Source organism: Oncorhynchus tshawytscha, linkage group LG05, assembly GCF_018296145.1.
Source record: "Oncorhynchus tshawytscha isolate Ot180627B linkage group LG05, Otsh_v2.0, whole genome shotgun sequence".
Taxonomy (NCBI): domain Eukaryota; kingdom Metazoa; phylum Chordata; class Actinopteri; order Salmoniformes; family Salmonidae; genus Oncorhynchus; species Oncorhynchus tshawytscha.
Genome location: NC_056433.1, coordinates 46,709,380 through 46,730,224, shown reverse-complemented (window position 1 = coordinate 46,730,224; position 20,845 = coordinate 46,709,380). Strand labels below are relative to the sequence as shown.

The 20,845-nt window shown below is 48.9% G+C and overlaps 1 protein-coding gene across 9 annotated transcripts in view; it reads left to right on the top strand.

The window, feature by feature from the left end:
• nfia (nuclear factor I/A) overlaps positions 1-20,845 on the top strand; it is a 182,009-nt gene that overhangs the window by 122,347 nt on the left and 38,817 nt on the right. For all 9 annotated transcript variants that reach the window (XM_042321988.1, XM_042321987.1, XM_042321989.1 and 6 more), the window contains exons 3-4: positions 3,570-3,632; positions 9,998-10,072. In XM_042321988.1, coding sequence (XP_042177922.1) covers positions 3,570-3,632; positions 9,998-10,072 — 138 coding nt within the window. The remainder of the gene's footprint in view (positions 1-3,569; positions 3,633-9,997; positions 10,073-20,845) is intronic.

The window sequence follows — 20,845 nt, the reverse complement described above, 5'->3', positions numbered from 1 at the left end:
AGACGGGGAGAGCGCAGACAGAAAGAGACTAGAGTGAAGCAGAGAGAGATAGGAGAGGGAGGGACGAGACAGAGGGATGACCTGGGAATGTGTGTGTCTGAGGCAAAGAGCTGCACCAGTAGAGCAGTCAGCACACATGCAGCCGCGAGGCCGTCCCCTAACGATCTAATTAGTGTGTCAACTCGTTCACTAATTCAACTACCAGCCATCAAGACATTCCATACACACACACACACACACACACACACATTCCCCCAGCTCTCCTCATCTCTCTTCCAGGCCCGAGACACCACTATATACTCCCACTCTAGTAGTAGTATACCGTACTCTACTGTAATCTGCTCTCTCCCATTGGTCCGTTTAATAGATGAGGGCCTGCTCGTAAAAGTTTACCAGCTCGGTGGTTAAGAGTGTTACTGGTCTAGCCAGGTCGTGTTAAAGACCATACAGAGAACCAACGGTATGCAGCCACAGTTAGACCCTAGGTCGTATTCATTAGGTAGCAAACGGACTGAAACACGGATGGACAACCTGAGAGTGTCCAATCAGAAATGCTTGTTTTCTGTTACAAAACATTTTGCTACGGTGTGCACTAATGAACACGACCCAGGCTTTCCTCTCTCTCTCTCTCTCTCTCTCTCTCTCTCTCACTCTCATGACTCCGTTGTAAAAAACGTCGGTTGCTATGGTGAAAATACAGTCTCACACAGCTCGGACCGTTAATTAGTCGTATGAAAGTTATTGGCCCGCCGTAGAAGGAGCTGTGACACTAATCCTGCAATGTATTAATGCCTCCAGTGAGGGGTGATAAATTCCATGACAGTGCATATTCATAACGGCGTAACCATAATGAACGGTCTCTTATCCAGCCGTTGATCTATGGTGGCTGTAGTGCATCCTCTGTCTGGACTGGAAGGAGGTGCGTGGGGAGGGGGTGGTCTTTTGGCTTTCTTTACTTTCTGTACCCCACCGGTCCCCCCCATCAAGTGCCCACCCCTTCAGGGCTCTTAGACGTAGTAGTGAAGGGTGGGAGGTGGTCAGAGCCCTATACCAGACACGGCCCCTGGCTCTAGTCCTCTCCTCCTTCCCTTCAGACGGAGGGAGAGAAAGATAAAGAGCGACTTGTTAAGGGACTTGTATAGAGGCTGTGTGAATAGGTCTTGTTTGTGGGGGGTGGGGGTCGTTGTTTGTTGTTTAGTGTGTTTTTTTTGTTGTTTTGTTTTAATCGGCCAGATTTTTCGCCCCCTTTCTCCCAGCTCTGAGGGCCCTCAACAGGGGGTAAATGCAGATGTGAGACACAGTCTGGGTCTCACGCCTCATTTGCATATTTAATTAGCGAGGGGAAAGGCGCGTGAGAGCGCCAGGGTAGACTAGGGTGGGGGGGGCTGTGGACTGTGTGAAAGTGCCTCCCCCACCCACACCCAGCAGCACCCAGCCACTAGCCTCATGCCCCCGGCGAACCACCCCCACCCCACCCCTCTTTCAGCCGCCTCTGTTCGGTTGCTGGGGGGACGTTTTGTTCCGCGGGCCTCCAGATTGCCTTTGTTTTAAGCTGTTGATGCAGACCACAAACGCTGAGCAGAATGCAAACAAGTTCCCTCTAAATTGTTTACTTTGTCTTGCGAGTGGAGGGAAACCACCAGCCCAAAACCTTTCTCCTTTTTTTGTTTTTGTTTTAGTATTTCAAGCAACACTTTTGACTTTCTGTCCTCCCTCCGCCGTTTTTGCCGCCTTTCGTTGCCCGTCACCCCTCTTGACGTTCCAGTCACGTATGTTCGGAACGTTTTGTTTCCCCCGCATCATTGGTTGCCTCGGAAATGGACCTTTTACACTCTCCTCCCGACAGATCAAAGGGGGTCAATCAGCTTGTCTGGTAACACTTGCCTCTGAAAAATCTTTGTTTTTAGAGATAAACATTTGGTGTAAAACGCACTCAGCCTGATTTCTCTCGCAACAGAGCAGAAAAACATTTCGGGGGGGGGGGAGAGAAAATGAAACTCTATGCCAAAAAACCATGGTCCTGGTTCGATTTTATCTCAGCCTTGTTAAGATAACTACCTCCTCTTGCAACTATTTCACTACTCTGGCAAACATCTTGTACCTATTTCAGTAGAACACAAGCAAACTAGTTTCAGTGAATCAGCCTTCCAGCCTATGTGTAGCAGCAATACCAGGCACGTCGTCCTATCAGCCCAGCAGGCCTTGAGTCATAGCTCTCTGTCTCTCTGCTTGGCTCTCTTCAGTCCCGACTCCCAGAGTGGAGATGGGTAATATTTCTCCCACTCCCAACAATTTTATCTGCAGCCCGTCGGATCGATACAACCCAGCAGCAGCTAAATCATCCAGAGGTTATGTTCCTCTGCCATTTTTGGCAGCAGTAAAAAAAAAAAAGGGGGAGTCGGAAAAAAAAGGGGAGGCGAAACATAAGGAGCGGACTTCTTCGGCACCAAGAACGGCTCTTTTTCCACGTCACTTCCCTCACCGCCGCTGTCACCGCTAACGACACTGTTAGACGTTCTTGCGCCTGGGCAGAAGAATTGCCCGTAAAATGTATGGGTTTTCCCCTGTTTTATGAGCCATGGATGGAGTTGTTGCGGCAGGCATCGGCTTCTTAGTGTTTCTCCAGCCAGACCAATTTCCATAAGTGAGTGTTTGCCAACAGTGTGACATCCTCGCACTGGGCATTCTCTCCAGAAGCCTTAATCCCCCTTTCCTTTCCCCAACCACAAATTCCTCAACTCCTTCGCCACCTCTGACCGACACCACATCTGAAAACATGTCAGTCTAAAGCCCCAGAAAAACACTCCGACACCCCACGCCACCACACCTTTCCACACAACACCCACAGACAGTGTAGTGCACTGTCAGGACAGTGAAGACGCTGACACAGGCTGGACAGCACAGTAGAGTACGATGAGACGAAGGCAGAGTCAATGTCACCGAGGAGGAGGGGCATCGACCCACCACACTAGACCAGACGAGCCAGTAGTCTACAGTAGCTTTAGCCCATGGCCTGTCAGTCAGTCAGTCTGTCTATAGCTACGGTTGCAGTCTCCTACAGTGTGGCTCAGGCTGTGCCAGTGTGCAGTCGATGCGTAGGCCGGGGGGGGGGGCAGACACCCGCATCGATCGCAGAGCTTGAGACATGGGGGCTAGGGTTTCACCTGAGCACACTCATTCACACACACACACTCACACAGAACACACCCGGCGGGTTGGGTTAACCCTCTGACTGTAGGCAATCCCCCGACCGCACTCACATGCACAGTACTATGGTGACAAAATACATTGAGTATTGCGACCGAAGAATCTTACCCTATCCGCATCTTTTCATGGACTCTGCGTGTTTCGCAGTCTTGTCTTACCTTGTGTATATCCATGGCATCTCCTTGTCGACGAAAAATGTACCATCATGGCTTTCATGAAAGTTACGTAGTGAGACCCTTTGCTCCAGTCCCTTACAGTATCTCTCTCTCTCTCTCTCTCTCTCTCTCTCTCTCTCTCTCTCTCTCTCTCTCTCTCTCTCTCTCTCTCTCTCTCTCTCTCTCTCTCTCTCTCTCTCTCTCTAGATGGCCAGTCAGACAGTCCCAACCAGCAGAGTGAGTCTGACATCAAGGACCAGCCTGAGAACGGTAAGAGTCTAATGACAACGTCGTACTCTACTATAGAACTACTGTAGTACTACTGTAGTATACTAGTACTATCATAGCATATTTGATTTATTAAGTGCTTTTTCTGCAATCGTGCTACTAAAATGACCAGTACACAGGTGTGTGTGTGTGTGTGTGTGTGTGTGTGTGTGTGTGTGTGTGTGTGTGTGTGTGTGTGTGTGTGTGTGTGTGTGTGTGTGTGTGTGTGTGTGTGTGTGTGTGTGTAAGTTCACCTGTCTTCATTCCTACTCCTGCCCGTCTGTAAAATTACACCACCAACCAGTGCCTGCCGAGCCAATGCTTTGAAAATACTTCCCTCCTTGAAGTGATCACTGATCTCAACACGACTGGATTGCGCAAAGCCGTGTGGCGTGTAGAGTCCTTGCTTTGACCTACGGTATCCAATCACGTCAGAGCAGTGTTCACTTGAAGGGAGGAAGGAAGTCTTACTATTTTTTTTATTGACAAAACAATGACAAAGGTGCGATCAATAATTTGACTTATTTTAAGTCTCAAATGGGAAGGTCCATTCCACATAAGTACACTTCTATTCACATTCCCTTAACCTTCCTGTACGCTTTTAAACTACAGTACTTTCTGCCAGTTGGATTTTTTAAATTATCCGTGCCAAACATTGTCTGGACGCGGTCGGGGCGAAAGAGTTGATTTATTTTTCACCCCCCCGAAACCACACAGACACACACACACTGACATGTGTTTTGCCTTCGCTAAGCAGTGTGGTTGTGGCCCAGCCAGCCCTCTTCTCCTGGGCTGCTCGGAACTGGCGATTTACAACACGCTCACACCCCGTGTGAACATCTAGCACCTTAAAGCCAAAGGGGAGACGGGAGGCCATTACGTAGCCATGAGGAGAGTGTGTGTTTGGGAAGGGGGGGGGGGTGTGTCAACCATCTCTCTCATAAGTGTCTAGTGTTGTTTTTATAACATGACCATATCTTAAGATTGTCCCTGCCAACACCCCGTTGCCTTATAACAAATGTCTTTCCCACTCCCCAGATAGCTGGGAGTGGTACTTAGTATAGGGAGAGGGACCTATTTGCGCGTGACACCGCCCCGCCCTGTGTTTGTGTTTGGGACTTTTTATAGCAATTAACACAGACAGACAGATGAGGAGCTTGTTTATTCCCCCCCCTCCCTCTCTCCTCCTCTACCCCCTCCCTCTCCCCTCCCCTCCTCCTCTCACCCCCTGGCCCATATGTAGCTGATGTCATCCGCTCATCTGCTCTCTCTCTCTCTCTCTCTCTCTCTCTCTCTCCCTCTCTCTCTCTTTTTTCCCTCCCCTGTGGATGAACTGAAGGTCGCTCCATCTTGCATGTGTCTCTCTTGCGGATATCCAACATCACCTCCCATAATGCCTGTGTGATATTTTAGTTTTATTTATTTGATTTAATGTTTTCTTTTTTTGGGAGGGAGCCAAAGTCCATCTGCTGGCTGTAGCGCCGGGTCGAGATGAGTTGTGCATGTGTGGGTACTCAGCAGAGGGAATAATCCCTCCCACGCACACACACGCGCACACACACACACACACTTCCTAAAAGTCACCTCAGCCTAACAGACAGGTCATCTCAACCGCTCAATCATGTACCAGATAATAGTTGATGTCTCAACCTAACCTACAGCTCACACACAGTCTCAACCTAACATACAGCTCACACTATGTCTCAACCTAACATACAGCTCACACTATGTCTCAACCTAACATACAGCTCACACACAGTCTCAACCTAACATACAGCTCACACTATGTCTCAACCTAACATACAGCTCACACTATGTCTCAACCTAACATACAGCTCATACACAGTCTCAACCTAACATACAGCTCACACTATGTCTCAACCTAACATACAGCTCACACACAGTCTCAACCTAACATACAGCTCATACTATGTCTCAACCTAACATACAGCTCATACTGTCTCAACCTAACTTACAGTTTATTTCTCTCCCAGAGACCAACCACCTTGCCCAACCCATCTAGAATAAACACTAAACCTTGTCACACAGCCCCCCCACACACACACACCTAGCCCCTACCACCTACACTCGGTAGATCAATTCCACCCAACACTAGTGTGACATAGAAAATGCCACAGGGTCTAAAAGTAAACGCTGAATGGCTGTTGCTCTGCATCGCTCCAGTTTCAGTCGGTGTACTAGGCTCTGCATAGGCAGAGTAACTATACAGTCAGCTTTGGCCCACTAACTTAGACATATCCTGCACTTGACCCTGGCGGTTAGAATAGAGAGTCTGTGGTTTCAGCAATGCTGACTCCACACACACTTTACTACCTCTCCCCTCTTCCCTCCTCACCCACCTCCTCACCCAGTGCTCTGACGCGACGTCGCCTCGTCTCGCCCCCCCCCGCCTCTGTCGTCAGCACAGGAAAACACGCTGTGTGACTGTGAGGGGAAAGTGTGTGTGTGTTCAAATATGTGTTTGCAAATGTGTGTGTGTGTGTGTGTGTGTGTGTGTGGCCTTTCCTGGTTAACCTTGACCCGTGGGTCCGGGTGCTACGTGCTGTTTGACAAAGCTTGACTGGTGTCTTTCGAGGACAAGAGGCTTGTTGTACAATCCACAGGCCATGAGATAAGACCAGAGGATATCCTCGCCTTTACACCCTCTACTGCTGCACACATATGAAACAATACACACACACACGTTTTAGTAACAACACACACACACGTTTTAGAAACAATACACACACACACGTTTTAGAAACAATACACACACACACGTTTTTAGAAACAATACACACACACACGTTTTAGAAACAATACACACACACACGTTTTAGAAACAATACACACACACACGTTTTAGAAACAATACACACACACACGTTTTAGAAACAATACACACACACACGTTTTAGAAACAATACACACACACACGTTTTACAATACACACACACACGTTTTAGAAACAATACACACACACACGTTTTAGAAACAATACACACACACACGTTTTAGAAACAATACACACACACACGTTTTAGAAACAATACACACACACACGTTTTAGAAACAATACACACACACACGTTTTAGAAACAATACACACACACACGTTTTTAGAAACAATACACACACACACGTTTTTAGAAACAATACACACACACACGTTTTAGAAACAATACACACACACACGTTTTAGAAACAATACACACACACACACACACACACGTTTTAACAGCAACACACACACACACGTTTTAGAAACAATACACACACACACGTTTTAGAAACAATACACACACACACACACACACACGTTTTAGAAACAATACACACACACACACACACACGTTTTAAAACAATACACACACACACGTTTTAGAAACAATTTTACAATACACACACACACACACACACGTTTTAACAGCAATACACACACACACGTTTTTAGAAACAATACACACACACACACGTTTTAGAAACAATACACACACACACGTTTTAGCAGCAACACAACACGTTTTAGTAACAACACACACACACGTTTTAGAAACAATACACACACACACACGTTTTAGCAGCAACACACACAGCAGCAACACACACGTTTTAGAAACAATACACACACACACGTTTTAGCAGCAACACACACACGTTTTAGTAACAACACACACACACGTTTTAGAAACAATACACACACACACACACGTTTTAGCAGCAACACACACACGTTTTAGCAGCAACACACACACGTTTTAGCAGCAACACACACACACACACGTTTTAGCAACAATACACACACATTTTAGTAACAACACACACACACGTTTTAGAAACAATACACACACACACACGTTTTAGCAGCAACACACACACGTTTTAGCAGCAACACACACACATTTTAGTAACAACACACACACACGTTTTAGAAACAATACACACACACACGTTTTAGCAGCAACACACACACGTTTTAGCAGCAACACACACACGTTTTAGCAGCAACACACACACGTTTTAGCAGCAACACACACACGTTTTAGCAACAATACACACGCACACGATTTAGAAACAATATACACACATCCGTTTTAGCAGCAACACACACACATGTTTTAGAAACAACTCACAAACACGTTTTAGCAACAATACAAACACACACACACATTTTTTAAACAACTCACACACATGCTTTAGCAACAATACCCACACACGTTTTGGAAATAATGTACACACGTTTTTAGCAACAATACACACACACGTTTTGGAAATAATGTACACACGTTTTTAGCAACAATACACACACACACACATTTTAGCAACAGAAAAGCACTTGTTGATATGTCAAAAGTTTTCTCTGACTTGTCATTGTTTGGTAGGGACACGTTTTCTCTCCCCTAACTCAGTTGAACTTGGGCCTCAACCTTTTTTCCTCCCTCCCTCCCACGCTGTTGAGCTGAGTTTTTTTGGTCTCTCTCGCCAGTCGGAGGGGAGGTTAGCTCTCCCAGCTCTTATGAAAGCCGAACCTCTGGCTCGTCCTACCCTCCTCTCTTTCTCTTATTTCTCCCTCTCTTTTCCCCCTTCTCCTTCTTCTGCCCTCTCTCTAACTCTCTTTCTCAGCCCCCCCTCCTCTCTCTCTCTCTGTCTCAGTGGACACAGCTGGGAGTGATTATCCTTGTTGAGATATAGAAGCCCTGCCCCCTCCTCCTCCTCCCCCTGTCTCCCTATACGAGGCGCTCACTCATGGAAATGGCCTTGTTGAACCCGGGCTGCCGAGTGCGTATATATATATATATATATATACCTTCCTGCTCCCTGTACCGGCAGCTCAGGCTAGTGCGCTGTGGCTATGCTATGCCGCTGTGTCCTACAATCCCACAGTGGGGCTGTGTTATGTTCTCTGCACAGACGAAGAGGCAGACAGACATGCTCGAACACACACACACACACACACACACACACACACACACGCTTTGTGTAATTGTTGTTTCACAAGTATATAAAGCTGCATGGAAACTTTGACTTGTCTACGTCACACACACACACACACACACACGCGTGTATATATATATAGTGTACGCACACAATTTAACTTGCCTATGGACACACATGGGGACACACACGTATATACTGTACACACACTATTTAACTTAACGTTTAGCACACGTGCGCGCACACACTCTTTTTCAAGCTTCCTCTCCCTCCTGCGCTCTCTCAATTCTCCGACACACACTTTCCGTCTCTCTCTGTCTCTGAATTTTCACATTCTCATTTTCCTTCTTTCTCTTGTTTCTCAGGTTCCCCCTCGTTCCCCCTTGTTCCCCCTCGTTCCCCCTCTTTTCCGTTCGCACTGCTTCTCCAGCACACCATTTCTCTCCTTCGTTCTCCTTTCCTCTTGTCCTGTTTATTCCTCTCTCATCTCTTTCTCAATCCCACTCCTTCTCTTTCCCTCTCTGCCCCCCCCGTTCAGTCTCAGGGGCGTCTGCGCGGGAGTGCTCTGTGGGTCTACAGACTTTCAGCTAATGTCAGCAGTTTGGCTCGCAATGAGCCGTATATATTATCGCTCTCTCACGCAAGAGGCTCTCTGTCTGTCTACCTCTCTCCCTGCCTCTTAATATCTATCTCTCTGCCTCTACCCCCGTCCACCCCCGTCCACCCTCTACTCTCTCTGTCAGTTGCCTTCTTTATGTATGAATCTAGGGGTCCACATGCTGCAGGTCTCCTCAGCCACCGACCAGAGTTTCACCCGCCAACACTCCCTGTATGGGGGTGGGTGTACCTAATTCCCTTAATAGTGTACTACGTTTGAGCAGAGTACTATGGGCCCCTGGTCCAACGCAGTGCGCTATAATGCTATTGGGTGCTGTCTGGGACACAGTTCTGGGCAATGAAGATGAGTTGTGAGGGAGGAAAGTGTAGGAAAGCATGTCCAAAGTTTTGGAAAAAGTCTTGGAAAGATGGGCGGAGATGGGATTTAGTTCGACACTCAAATTTGTTTAGTACCAACTCAAGACATGCTCCAGTAGTTTGATTAGGGGCCCTCCTGGAGCCCCCTGCTGTAGTGTTGGGAGAGGCAAACACACACCCATGGGGACAGAGGCCCCAGATGTGCCCTGCCCTCTGGGTTACCCTAAACACACCCTCCTCCCCCACACGGCCTCTCTTTCCCATCGGGACATGGAAGGGTGGGTGTGTTTGTGCGTGTGTGTATGTTGCGTAACAGGAGAGAATGTCGTGGTGTGTGTTTGAAAAGAAACGTGGGGAATCCTGTACCTCTTCCCTTGTACCTCCTCTTTCATGTTTCCGATCCCTCTGTTGGCAATAGCATCACCTTGTGCTTTTCTCTCTCTCTCTCGCGCTTTTAGGACATCTTGGCTTCCAGGACAGCTTCGTCACATCGGGGGTCTTCAGTGTTGCTGAACTCGTGCGAGTCTCACAGAGTAAGTTTGTCCATCTTGTTATTTCAATCTCTATCTCTTTTTCTCTCCCTGACCCTCTCTCTCTCTCTCTCTCTCTCTTTCCTTCCACCACTCCCTCTTTCCCTGTCCCCATCCCTCTCTTTCCCTCCCTCTCTTTCTCTCTCTCTCTCTCTCTTTCTCTCTCTCTTTCTCTCCCTCTCTTTCTCTCCCTCTCTCTCTTTCCCTCTCTCTCTCCCTCTCTCTTTCCCTCTCTCCCTCCCTCCCTCTCTCTCTTCCATTCTCCCTGTCTCTCCCCCCTCCACAAAGAGATCCCTGCAGGCTGTGATTTGATTGCAGATCTGCCATCGATATGGTCCGGCCCACTAATGCAATTTATCAGGACCAGTACGGAGAGGCCCCCCACACACACACATACTCTCTTAATGAACTAAGAGCAAACCCCAAATCTCTCCCAAATCAGACCGTCGGCTAAAAGCAAAGACCCAGATCAACTAAGTATTCCCAAAGGACTGATAGGACCAGTTGCCTTTTAGATCATAAGGAAATAATACATGGGGGGGACCTGATCCTAGATCAGCACTCCTATCCTGAGCCGCTGCAATACACGCCCTGGAGTCCCTTTTATTTCAGGTAAGGCTGGAAGTGAACTAAAAGAAGACCACTTCCCCAAGACCCGACAAGAAGGCCTACGTAATGATCGACTGGTGTGTCGTGTTGGGACTGGGGGACTCTGTAGGACCTGCTTGTAAAAGCCCTCTAGGGGAAGGAGAATGGGGCAACGAGAAAGTGAAGGGGTGAGAAAGAGGTGAGGGATGTGGCGAAACGGAGTACTGAGCAAAAGAAAGCCATCGTCGTCGTCGGATACGGAGGAGGAGACGGGAAAGACAAAAGAGAGAGATGGGAGGAGAGGCAGAGTGAGAGATGGGAGGAGAGGCAGAGTGAGAGATGGGAGGAGAGGCAGAGTGAGAGATGGGAGGAGAGGCAGAGTGAGAGATGGGAGGAGAGGCAGAGTGAGAGATGGGAGGAGAGGCAGAGTGAGAGATGGGAGGAGAGGCAGAGTGAGAGATGGGAGGAGAGGCAGAGTGAGAGATGGGAGGAGAGGCAGAGTGAGAGATGGGAGGAGAGGCAGAGTGAGAGAGGGAGGGGAGGGGAAGCAAACGTGACCTTTAAAAAGTGCCGTCTACGCGCAACACGGGGCGGTAGAGAGGGGGGGGTAGAGAGCGAGGGAGGGATGGATGGAGGGAGGAGAGTGACAGAGTGCAGAACAATCCATACGGCCCTGTCGATAGCCCCCGCTAACAATAGCCCATTGAAAGTGCCTGTCAGCACTCCGGCTGGAGCCCCTTTTGATCAAAGGTGCATTGATGACCACCCCACCACACACACACACACACACACACACACACACACACACACACACACACACAGACACACACACACACTGTCGTGACCCAATACTGGGCTGGGCCGCACGACACCTAGGACCAGCCATAGTGGGGATGGTCAGGGAGATGCAGGGGAGGGGAGACGGGGGGACGGGGACGGGGACGGGGGGTTGGTCGGGAGACCGCGGCGCCAAGGGGATCCAGACAGGGCGGACCCGGGCAGCCGGCCCACCGTGTGAATCCCCCCCCACTAGGATTTTAACCTACACACACACATAGGCACACACACACAAACCCCCCCTTCTCAGTCTCACAGAGCTGGCACCCAGGTCTTGGCCCTCTCCAGATGCCTCCATTGTGTTGGCAGAGGACAGGGTAGGGCAGGGCAGACCCATCGTGTGTGTGTGTGACGTGTCAGGCAAGCAATCAGACAGTCGTTTATTGTGGAGTTGTGTGTGTCTGTTTGGGACGAAACCAGAAGGATCTCTTGATCTTGAGTGTGCAATAGGTTGTGTGTGTGTGTGTGTGTGTGTGTGTGTGTGTGTGTGTGTGTGTGTGTGTGTGTGTGTGTGTGTGTGTGTGTGTGTGTGTGTGTGTGTGTGTGTGTGGGAGGGGGTGTATGTGTATCACTAGCTTGTGATATTAGTCTGATTAGCGCAGGCATAGCGTGGCCCCCGCATCAGAAGTCCTGGCTTGTGATGGTTAACAAGATTAAGGAATATGCATAATGGATCTGGTTCTATGAAGAGCTGGGCTTTTATCCCAACATCTGTGACACGGGTGGGGGTGGGGGGGGGTTAGGTAGAAGAAAGGAAGTTACCGGGTGGCATATGTTTTCTGGAAGATTTCTTTCTCTTTCTCTCTCTCTCTCTTTCTCTCTCTCTTACAAACTTTTTATTTCGCTGTGTCTCGCTATCCCTCTCTCTCTCTCTACCACGCTCTCTCTCTCTCTCTCTCTCGCTCTCTCGCTCTCTCTCTCTCGCTCTCTCTCTCTCTCTCTCTCTCTCTCTCTCTCGCTCTCTTCCAGCCACAACATAGCCACAAGGGAGCTTTATTCACTTAGCTACTGTACATCTGACTGACTGTGTGTGGCCCTTAAAGCTAACAGTCTAGAAAGGTTTTTTCTTCTAAATGCCAATACATAATAAATCAAGTATGGAATGAAGTGTTGTGTTGAATATATCAAATAAAATGCCTTTGCCAATCAACAGGTCAGGCAAAGAATACTGTAAACCTTTAATACACAGACACAGTGCACATGAGACAGACCTACTAGGCTGGAACAAAACCCTGCACAACTTGTAGCTACAGGAGACTCTTGCCTCCCGACAAGGTCCATACGAGTGCACTCCAGGATCTCTCCATCTAGAAGACAATCACAGACACACTGTCCAGCACTCTATCTGGCCATATAGAGCAATCCCCTTAGAGAACCCCCTCCCCCCCAAAACATTGACAGCACCTGTGGTTTGCCGAAGGGTGCCTGGTCTTCCCTTAAATAGCCACTGGCCCAAAGTGTCCATATCTACCCAGTCAGCAAAGCTGTATCTGTGTGTATCTGTGTGGGTGGGGGTCGATGGGTCTCTCTAAGGGGAATGCTCTATATGGCCAGATAGAGTGCTGGACAGTATGCACAGCCATGACTTTGGTGGACACACACACACACACACACACACACACACACACACACACACACACACACACACACACACACACACACACACACACACACACACACACACACACACACACACACTTCCTGAGCGAGTGTGTGTTTTTCCTTTTTTTGTGTGTGTGGAACAGTTGGCAACAAAAAGCTGATGCACTTTAGCGTAATCCCAGTGGAAGTGTGGAGGTGCACGTAAGGTCGACATTACGACGCTCCGTGTGTGTGTGTGTGTGTGTGTGTGTGTATGCATGCGTGGAACCAGGCAGGGGTGGTGGGGGGGGTTGACTTGTGCACAGTGCAGAAGATGAGAGGTCGTTCATGGTATTGAATGGGGCGACAGCCCCCCCCTCCCCACCCACCCCCGTCTATATGGCAGTGTGACCTTGGCTTTGTGCACCCATTACACAATTCAGTGGCAGGGCGCAATCGAATCTGCTTCTGTCGATCAATATCCTATTAAAGCACCACACAAAAAAAACGAGGGGGAGGGAGAGGGAGGGAGGGTGGAGAGAGCGAAATGAAAGTCTTCATAAAGTTAGTGGTTATAGCTACATCGTTTTTTACATTTATTTTGGTAGTCGTGACTTGGGCAGAATTGGAATTGTCCTGTTCATTACCGGGCCCGGGTAATTTGGGCGATTGGGTACCGCCCTTTCCTTTCCATGCCTCCCTTTTTTTCTCTCTCCTCCCTTACCTATCTATGTCTCGTACATTCTATTCTACGTACATTCTATTCTACGTACATTCTATTCTACGTACATTCTATTCTACGTACATTCTATTCTACGTACATTCTATCCGTCTCTTCTGAGACAGTGTTCCTCTAATCTAGTTCACTGGTCCTTCTAGACATTCCCAATCAAATGTGGTATCACTACTTTGTCATGCCACACAGTCATGGCTTTATCTCAGTAGCCCAGTGCCAGTTTGACCAGGGCACCCTGTCGAGACAGTGCCAGTTTGACCAGGGCACCCTGTCGAGACAGTGCCAGTTTGACCAGGGCACCCTGTCGAGACAGTGCCAGTTTGACCAGGGCACCCTGTCGAGACAGTGCCAGTTTGACCAGGGCACCCTGTCGAGACAGTGCCAGTTTGACCAGGGCACCCTGTCGGGGCAGTGCCAGTTTGACCAGGGCACCCTGTCGAGGCAGTGCCAGTTTGACCAGGGCACCCTGTCGAGACAGTGCCAGTTTGACCAGGGCATCCTGTCGAGACAGTGCCAGTTTGACCAGGGCACCCTGTCGAGACAGTGCCAGTTTGACCAGGGCATCCTGTCGAGACAGTGACAGTTTGACCAGGGCACCCTGTCGAGACAGTGCCAGTTTGGCCAGGGTACCCTGTCGAGACAGTGCCAGTTTGGCCAGGGCACCCTGTCGAGACAGTGCCAGGAGGCACCACATAGACACCTGGGGACGGATTCACAAAACCTTACGAAGAAATGTCTTCTTAACTGCCACTTTGACCACCATACCCCCGACGGCAGAGACCGACTCGGCCGCTCTCGCCCATCCTCTCTTTTTGGTGTCTGCAGTGACCCCGCAGTTTTCAAGTCTCCCCAACAGCAACCTTTTCCTGGCTGCTGTTTCCTCCACTGTCACTTCAACCTCTTGTTTGCTTGAGTTTTTAATTACGCTTTCCTTGGTTATCCATTTTTGAATTTGATGTACAGTAGCTAACGTTAGTCTGGCTATAATGTCTGTAAGATAACTTTTGTGTGTGTGTGTGTGTGTGTGTGTGTGTGTGTGTGTGTGTGTGTGTGTGTGTGTGTGTGTGTGTGTGTGTGTGTGTGTGTGTGTGTGTGTGTGTGTGTGTGTAAAGGGTTCGCGAGCCGACTAACACATTTTTATTCTCGAGGCATTAAGCAGATAAATACATGTAATAAAATGTAAATATCAACACCTTGTTATGGTGGGCCAGATCCTATCATCCCTGTCACATTAGGCTTATTTATAAGTTGTCACTGATGTCAATGCTACATAAGAAGATATTTACGAAGTTCCTAAAAAAAAAACTACAAATTCCTAAGAACATTTTGAGGAATTGCATTTACGAACTATCGTGAACTTCTTATTTTTTTTGTCCTCGGCAGCTTCTTAAGTTCTTTAAGTAATGTTTTGTGAATCCAGCCCCAGGGCAACACACGCCTCGACCAATGGTGTCCACCGGCAGGTCTTCTGCTAATAGTGGCCCACCATAGACACACACACACACACACATATTTTCAAGCGCATGAATACACACGAGTACACTCACACACACTCTATCTAAAAACTAGTTGGCACCATGCTAGTATTAGAGTGGCAAACAGCACCCATTTCAAGGGGCATGCCCACCTGGGATCCCTCCAACACACACACACACACACACACACACACACACACACACACACAATGGGGCCTTGGCATGGACACCCAGAGACCAGACGACTGGGAAGAACAGGGTGAGCAAATGAATGAATAATGGAAGAGAGAAGGGCTGGCAAGGCCTTTCCTCCATCCTGCCATCCTTCTATCCATCCCCCTTCACCCTCAGCCACTCTGTCTGCCCCCTGGCACTCCCTGGCACAACCTCTGGGGAGACTTAATGCACACACACATCACACACACACACACACACCCTTCATCCACCACACGGTGTGCCAGCCTTGCCAACCCCAACAGCATCACCATGCCCCGACCGGCTCCTGTGCCAGTGGGCAGTGCCATCTGGGCGCCACACACAGCCACTGGCGGTACTGGTGTATGGGGTTAAGCAGTGCAGCTGGTATGACTCTGGTGGCTGTGCCACAGTAGCAGCACTCAATAACGGGTGTTAAAATATACAGTGCCTTCAGAAAGTCTACACTGGCCTAAAAAACAATACCCCAAAAAACAATAATGTCCAAGTGGAAGGATGTTTTTGGAAATGTTTCCAAATGAATCAACAAACGAAAAGGTGAAATGTCTTCTGTCAATAAGTGTTCAACCCCTTTGTCATGAAAAGCCTAAGTTCAGGAGTAAAAAAAAAAGTGATTCACTATAAGTTGCATGGACACTCTGTGTGCAATGATGGTGTTTAACATTTGGAATGACTACCTCATCTCTGCACCCCACATATACAATTTCAAACGCAGATTTAACCACATAGACCAGGGAGGTTTCCCGATGCCTCGCAAATAAGGGCAGCCGTTGGCAGATGGGTTTTTAAAAAAGCAGACATCGATTATCCCTTTGAGCATGTTGAAGTTATTAATTACACTTTGGATGGTGTATCAATACACCCAGTCACTACAAAGATACAGACTACCTTCCTAACTCAGTTGCCAGAGAGGAAGGAAACTGTTCAGGGATTTCACCATGAGGCCAATGGTGACTTTAAAACAGTTACGGAGTTTAATGGCTGTGATAGGAGGAAAACTGAGGATGGATCAACAACATCATAGTTACTCCACAATACATGTACTAACCTAAGTGACAGAGTGAGAAGAAGGAAGTCTGTACAGAATAAAAAATATTCCAAAACATGTGTCCTGTTTGCAATAAGGCTCTAAAAGTAAAACTGTAAAAAAAAAAAATGTAAGAAATTAACTTTGTTATAAATATAAAGCGTTATGTTTGGGGCAAACACAACACATCACTGATTACAGTACCACTCATATTTTCAAGCATGGTGGTGGCTGCATCATGTTATGGGTATGCTTGACTAGGGAGGTTTTTAAAGATAAAATTAAACAGAATAGAGCTAAGCACCTAGAGGGAAACCTGGTTCGGTCTGCTTTCCAACAGACACTGGGAGATAAATTCACCTTTCAGCAGGACAATAACCTAAAACACAAATCCAAAGATACTCTGGAGTCGCTTACCAAGACGACATTGAACGTTCCCGAGTGGCCTAGTTACAGGTTTGACTTAAATCGGTTTGAAAATCTATGGCAAGACTTGAAAATGTCTGTCGAGCAATGATCAACAACCAATTTGACAGAGCTTGAAGAATTTAAACATGATAATGTGCTAATATTGTACAATCCAGGTATGTAAAAGCTCTTAGAGACTTACCCAGAAAGACTCACAGCTGTAATCACTGCCAAAGGGGGTTCTGACATGGGGTGTCAATACTTATGTAAATGACATGTTTCTGTATTTCATTTTCAATAAATAAAAAATCCTAGAAACATGTTTGTCATTATGGGATATTGTGTTTAGGTTGGTGAGATAAAAAAATAAAAAATAAATGGAATTCAGGCTGTAACACAACAAATGTAGAGTAAGTAATGGGGGTATGAATAATTTCTGAAGGCAGTTCCCAGTACCAGTAGTACAGTGGTAGCTCACTATCTGTGTGTGTGTGTGTGTGTGTGTGTGTGTGTGTGTGTGTGTGTGTGTGTGTGTGTGTGTGCGTGTGAGAAGCCCCACCAGGAGTGTGTGTGTGTGTGTGTGTGCGCGTATGGGTGTGAGAAGCCCCACCAGGAGTGTGTGTGTGCGTGCATGCGTATGGGTGTGAGAAGCCCCACCAGGAGTGTGTGTGTGTGTGTGCGTATGCGTGTGAGAAGCCCCACCAGAAGTGTGTGTGTGTGTGTGTGTGTGTGTGTGTGTGTGTGTGTGTGTGTGTGTGTGTGTGTGTGTGTGTGTGTGTGTGTGTGAGAAGCCCCACCAGGTGTGTGTGTGTGTGCGTGCGTATGGGTGTGAGAAGCCCCACCAGGAGTGTGTGTGTGTGTGTGTGTGTGTGTGTGTGTGTGTGTGTGTGTGTGAGAAGCCCCACCAGGTGTGTGTGTGTGCGTGCGTATGGGTGTGAGAAGCCCCACCAGGAGTGTGTGTGTGTATGTTAAGTCCAGGAGCAGGTCTGCAGGGCAGCAACAGAGAGAAAACACAGCGGCGCTGACCAAGCAGAAAAACTCAAGTCCTGTCAGGGCCTCTCTCTCTCTCTCTCTCTCTCTCTCTCTCTCTCTCTCTCTCTCTCTCTCTCTCTCTCTCTCTCTCTCTCTCCCTTTCTCCTCTCGCATCTCCTCCCTCTGTAGCCATTCGCTCATCCCATCATGCCATTACACTCTCCGTCAATAAAGCGATGGAAAGGAGAGGAGGAGGGATGGAGGGAGGAGAGGCTCGGGGGTCTCTCTCTCTCTCTCTCTCTCTCTCTCTCTCTAGTTGCTGGGCGGATGTCCGGGTTTGAAGTTGATTGCTGCCTTTGTTGTCAAATGCTTCAATTTGAAAATCCGCTCGAACAAAGGAGAGGTTTTTTTCTTTTTCTCCTTTCTCCCTCTTCTCTTTTTTTCTAAAGACAGCCCTCACAGCTTTTGTGGAGGTTTAGATCCCCGGTGTCTGGCTGGACTGGGGGGGGGACCGGTGAGGTGAGGGGGGCGTGGGGAGGAAATGGCAGCCTCTTTGGTAGTGGACCACACTGGAGAGCGAGAGGGGAGGGAGAGGGGGAGGGATAAATAGAGAGGCTAGCAAACAGATGGGCCAATTGTACAGCAGCACCACCTTGTCGCGGCACTAGTGTGCACTAGTTTGTGTGTTTGCCTTTGTCTCTCTCTCGCACACACACACCTACCGTCTGAGACGCATTCCTTTGCACTAAAGTGGCTAATGAGTAGATTGAGCTGATTGAAACATTTCGCTAATGCTAAACTTTCTTCCTGCACCGGCAAGGTACAACCAAGGTAGTCTGACAGGTATGGTGGGAGAGAAGAGAGAACGGCTCCGTCAGAGAGAGGGAGAAAAGAGAGACGGGAGAGAGAGTTGAAGGCTCCGTCAGAGAGAGGGAAAGCGAGGGAGGGAGGGAGGGAGGGAGGGAGGGAGGGAGGGAGAGAGAGAGAGAGAGAGAGAGAGAGAGAGAGAGAGATCAATGCAGGCCTGATAGCTACAGGTTTCATTTGGAATCCTCCAGGAGGCAAAAAGCACTTGATAAAGCCCTTAAGAGGTAGAGACTGCGGATTACCTTTATGATTGATTTCCATTCCAGTCAGACAGACTGCAGCGTTGGTCATTTTTCTCCTCTCTCCCTTTATCCTGCCTCCCTCTCTTTCTCATCCCTCTATCCCACTGATTCCGAAGGAAGGGCCCTCGCTGTACACCTTTATTTCGATATCCCTCTTTCTTTCCCACTATCACTCTCCTCCTACTTTCCTCTCCTTCTATCCCCCTCTCTTTCCCTCTATCCCTTTCTCTCTTTCCATCCCTCCTTCACTCTCTTTATCCCTCTCTCTACCCCCTTCCTTTCCTCCATCCCTACACCCCCTCTCCCCCTTCCTTCCTCCATCCCTACACCCCCCTCTCCCCTTCCTTCATCCTTATTCCCCCTTCCTCCATCCCTACACCCCCCTCTCCCCCTTCCTTTCCTCCATCCCTACACTCCCCCTCTCCCCCCTTCCTCCATCCCTACACCCCCTCCCCTTCCTTCCTCCATCTTTACACCCCCTCTCCCCTTCCTTCCTCCATCACTACACCCCCTTCCTCCATCCCTACACCCCCTCTCCCCCTTCATCTCTACACCGCCCCCTTCCTCCATCCCTACACCCCCTCTCCCCCTTCCTTTCCTCCATCCCTACACCCCCCCTTCCTTCCTCCATCTTTACACCCCCCTCTCCCCCTCCCTTCCTCCATCCTTACACCCCACCTCTCCCCATCCCTTCCTCCATCCTTACACCCCCTCTGTCCCTACTCTCCCGCTCTCCTTCCATCCCTCTCTTTCTTCCTCTCCAGACTAGAGCTATAGGCTGAGTTACTGCAGCCCAGTGCCCAGGTTAGCTCTCTCACAAATTACTTCTGCGGCCCCCACTATTAGCCATGCAAATGTACCCTCCGCTTTACTGCCCGCCTCGTAAATAAACCCGCCAAGCCACTTTGGATTAGGAAGGGAGGGAGGATGAAGAGGGGATGGAATTTTGGAAATGACAGTGGCATTTTCTGGGGGGGGGGTTATGGAATGACTACGCGGGACAGTGTTGATTTTTTGGTAGTTATTGTTAGAGATGTTTGCTGGATGCTGCGTTGTGATGACACATGCACTATTGCGCTTTCTCCTCCCTCTCTCCACTATCGCGCTCTCTCCCTCTCCTCTCTCCCTGCCTCCCTCCCGTTCTCCATCCCTCCCTCTCCATCCCTCCCCCTCTCCATCCCTCTCTCTCCATCCCTCCCTCTCTCTCCATCCCTCCCTCTCTCTCCATCCCTCTCTCTCTCCATCCCTCCCTCTCTCTCCATCCCTCCCTCTCTCTCCATCCCTCCCTTTCTCTCCATCCCTCTCTCTCTCCATCCCTCCCTCTCTCTCCATCCCTCCCTCTCTCCCTCTCTCTCCATCCCTCCCTCTCTCCCTCTCTCTCCATCCCTCCCCCTCTCCCCCTCTCCATCCATCCCACCCTCCCTTTCTCCCTCTTGCCCCTGTACCAGTGTCCTCTTCCAATGTTAATTAGGAACACCATTACCGTGTCTGTCACAGCCTCCTCCTCCTTCTCTTCCTCTCCTCCTCTTCCTCTCCTCTGTTTGGTATGCAGCGGCAACCCTCCTTCTCCCTCATCCCCTCCGCCTCACGTTTGCGCTGTCCTCATCAAAAATAGTGGTCCCTGTCACCATGAATATAAAGAGGCACCAACGCCTGCCTTTATGGACTGGCTGACAAAAGGCGCTCGATAGCATGCCAGCTAGTCCCACGGTGACCTACACACACACACACACACACACACACACACACACACACACACACACACACACACACACATACACACACACACACACGAGAGTGAGTGAGCAGGCAGCGGGAAGGGAAACC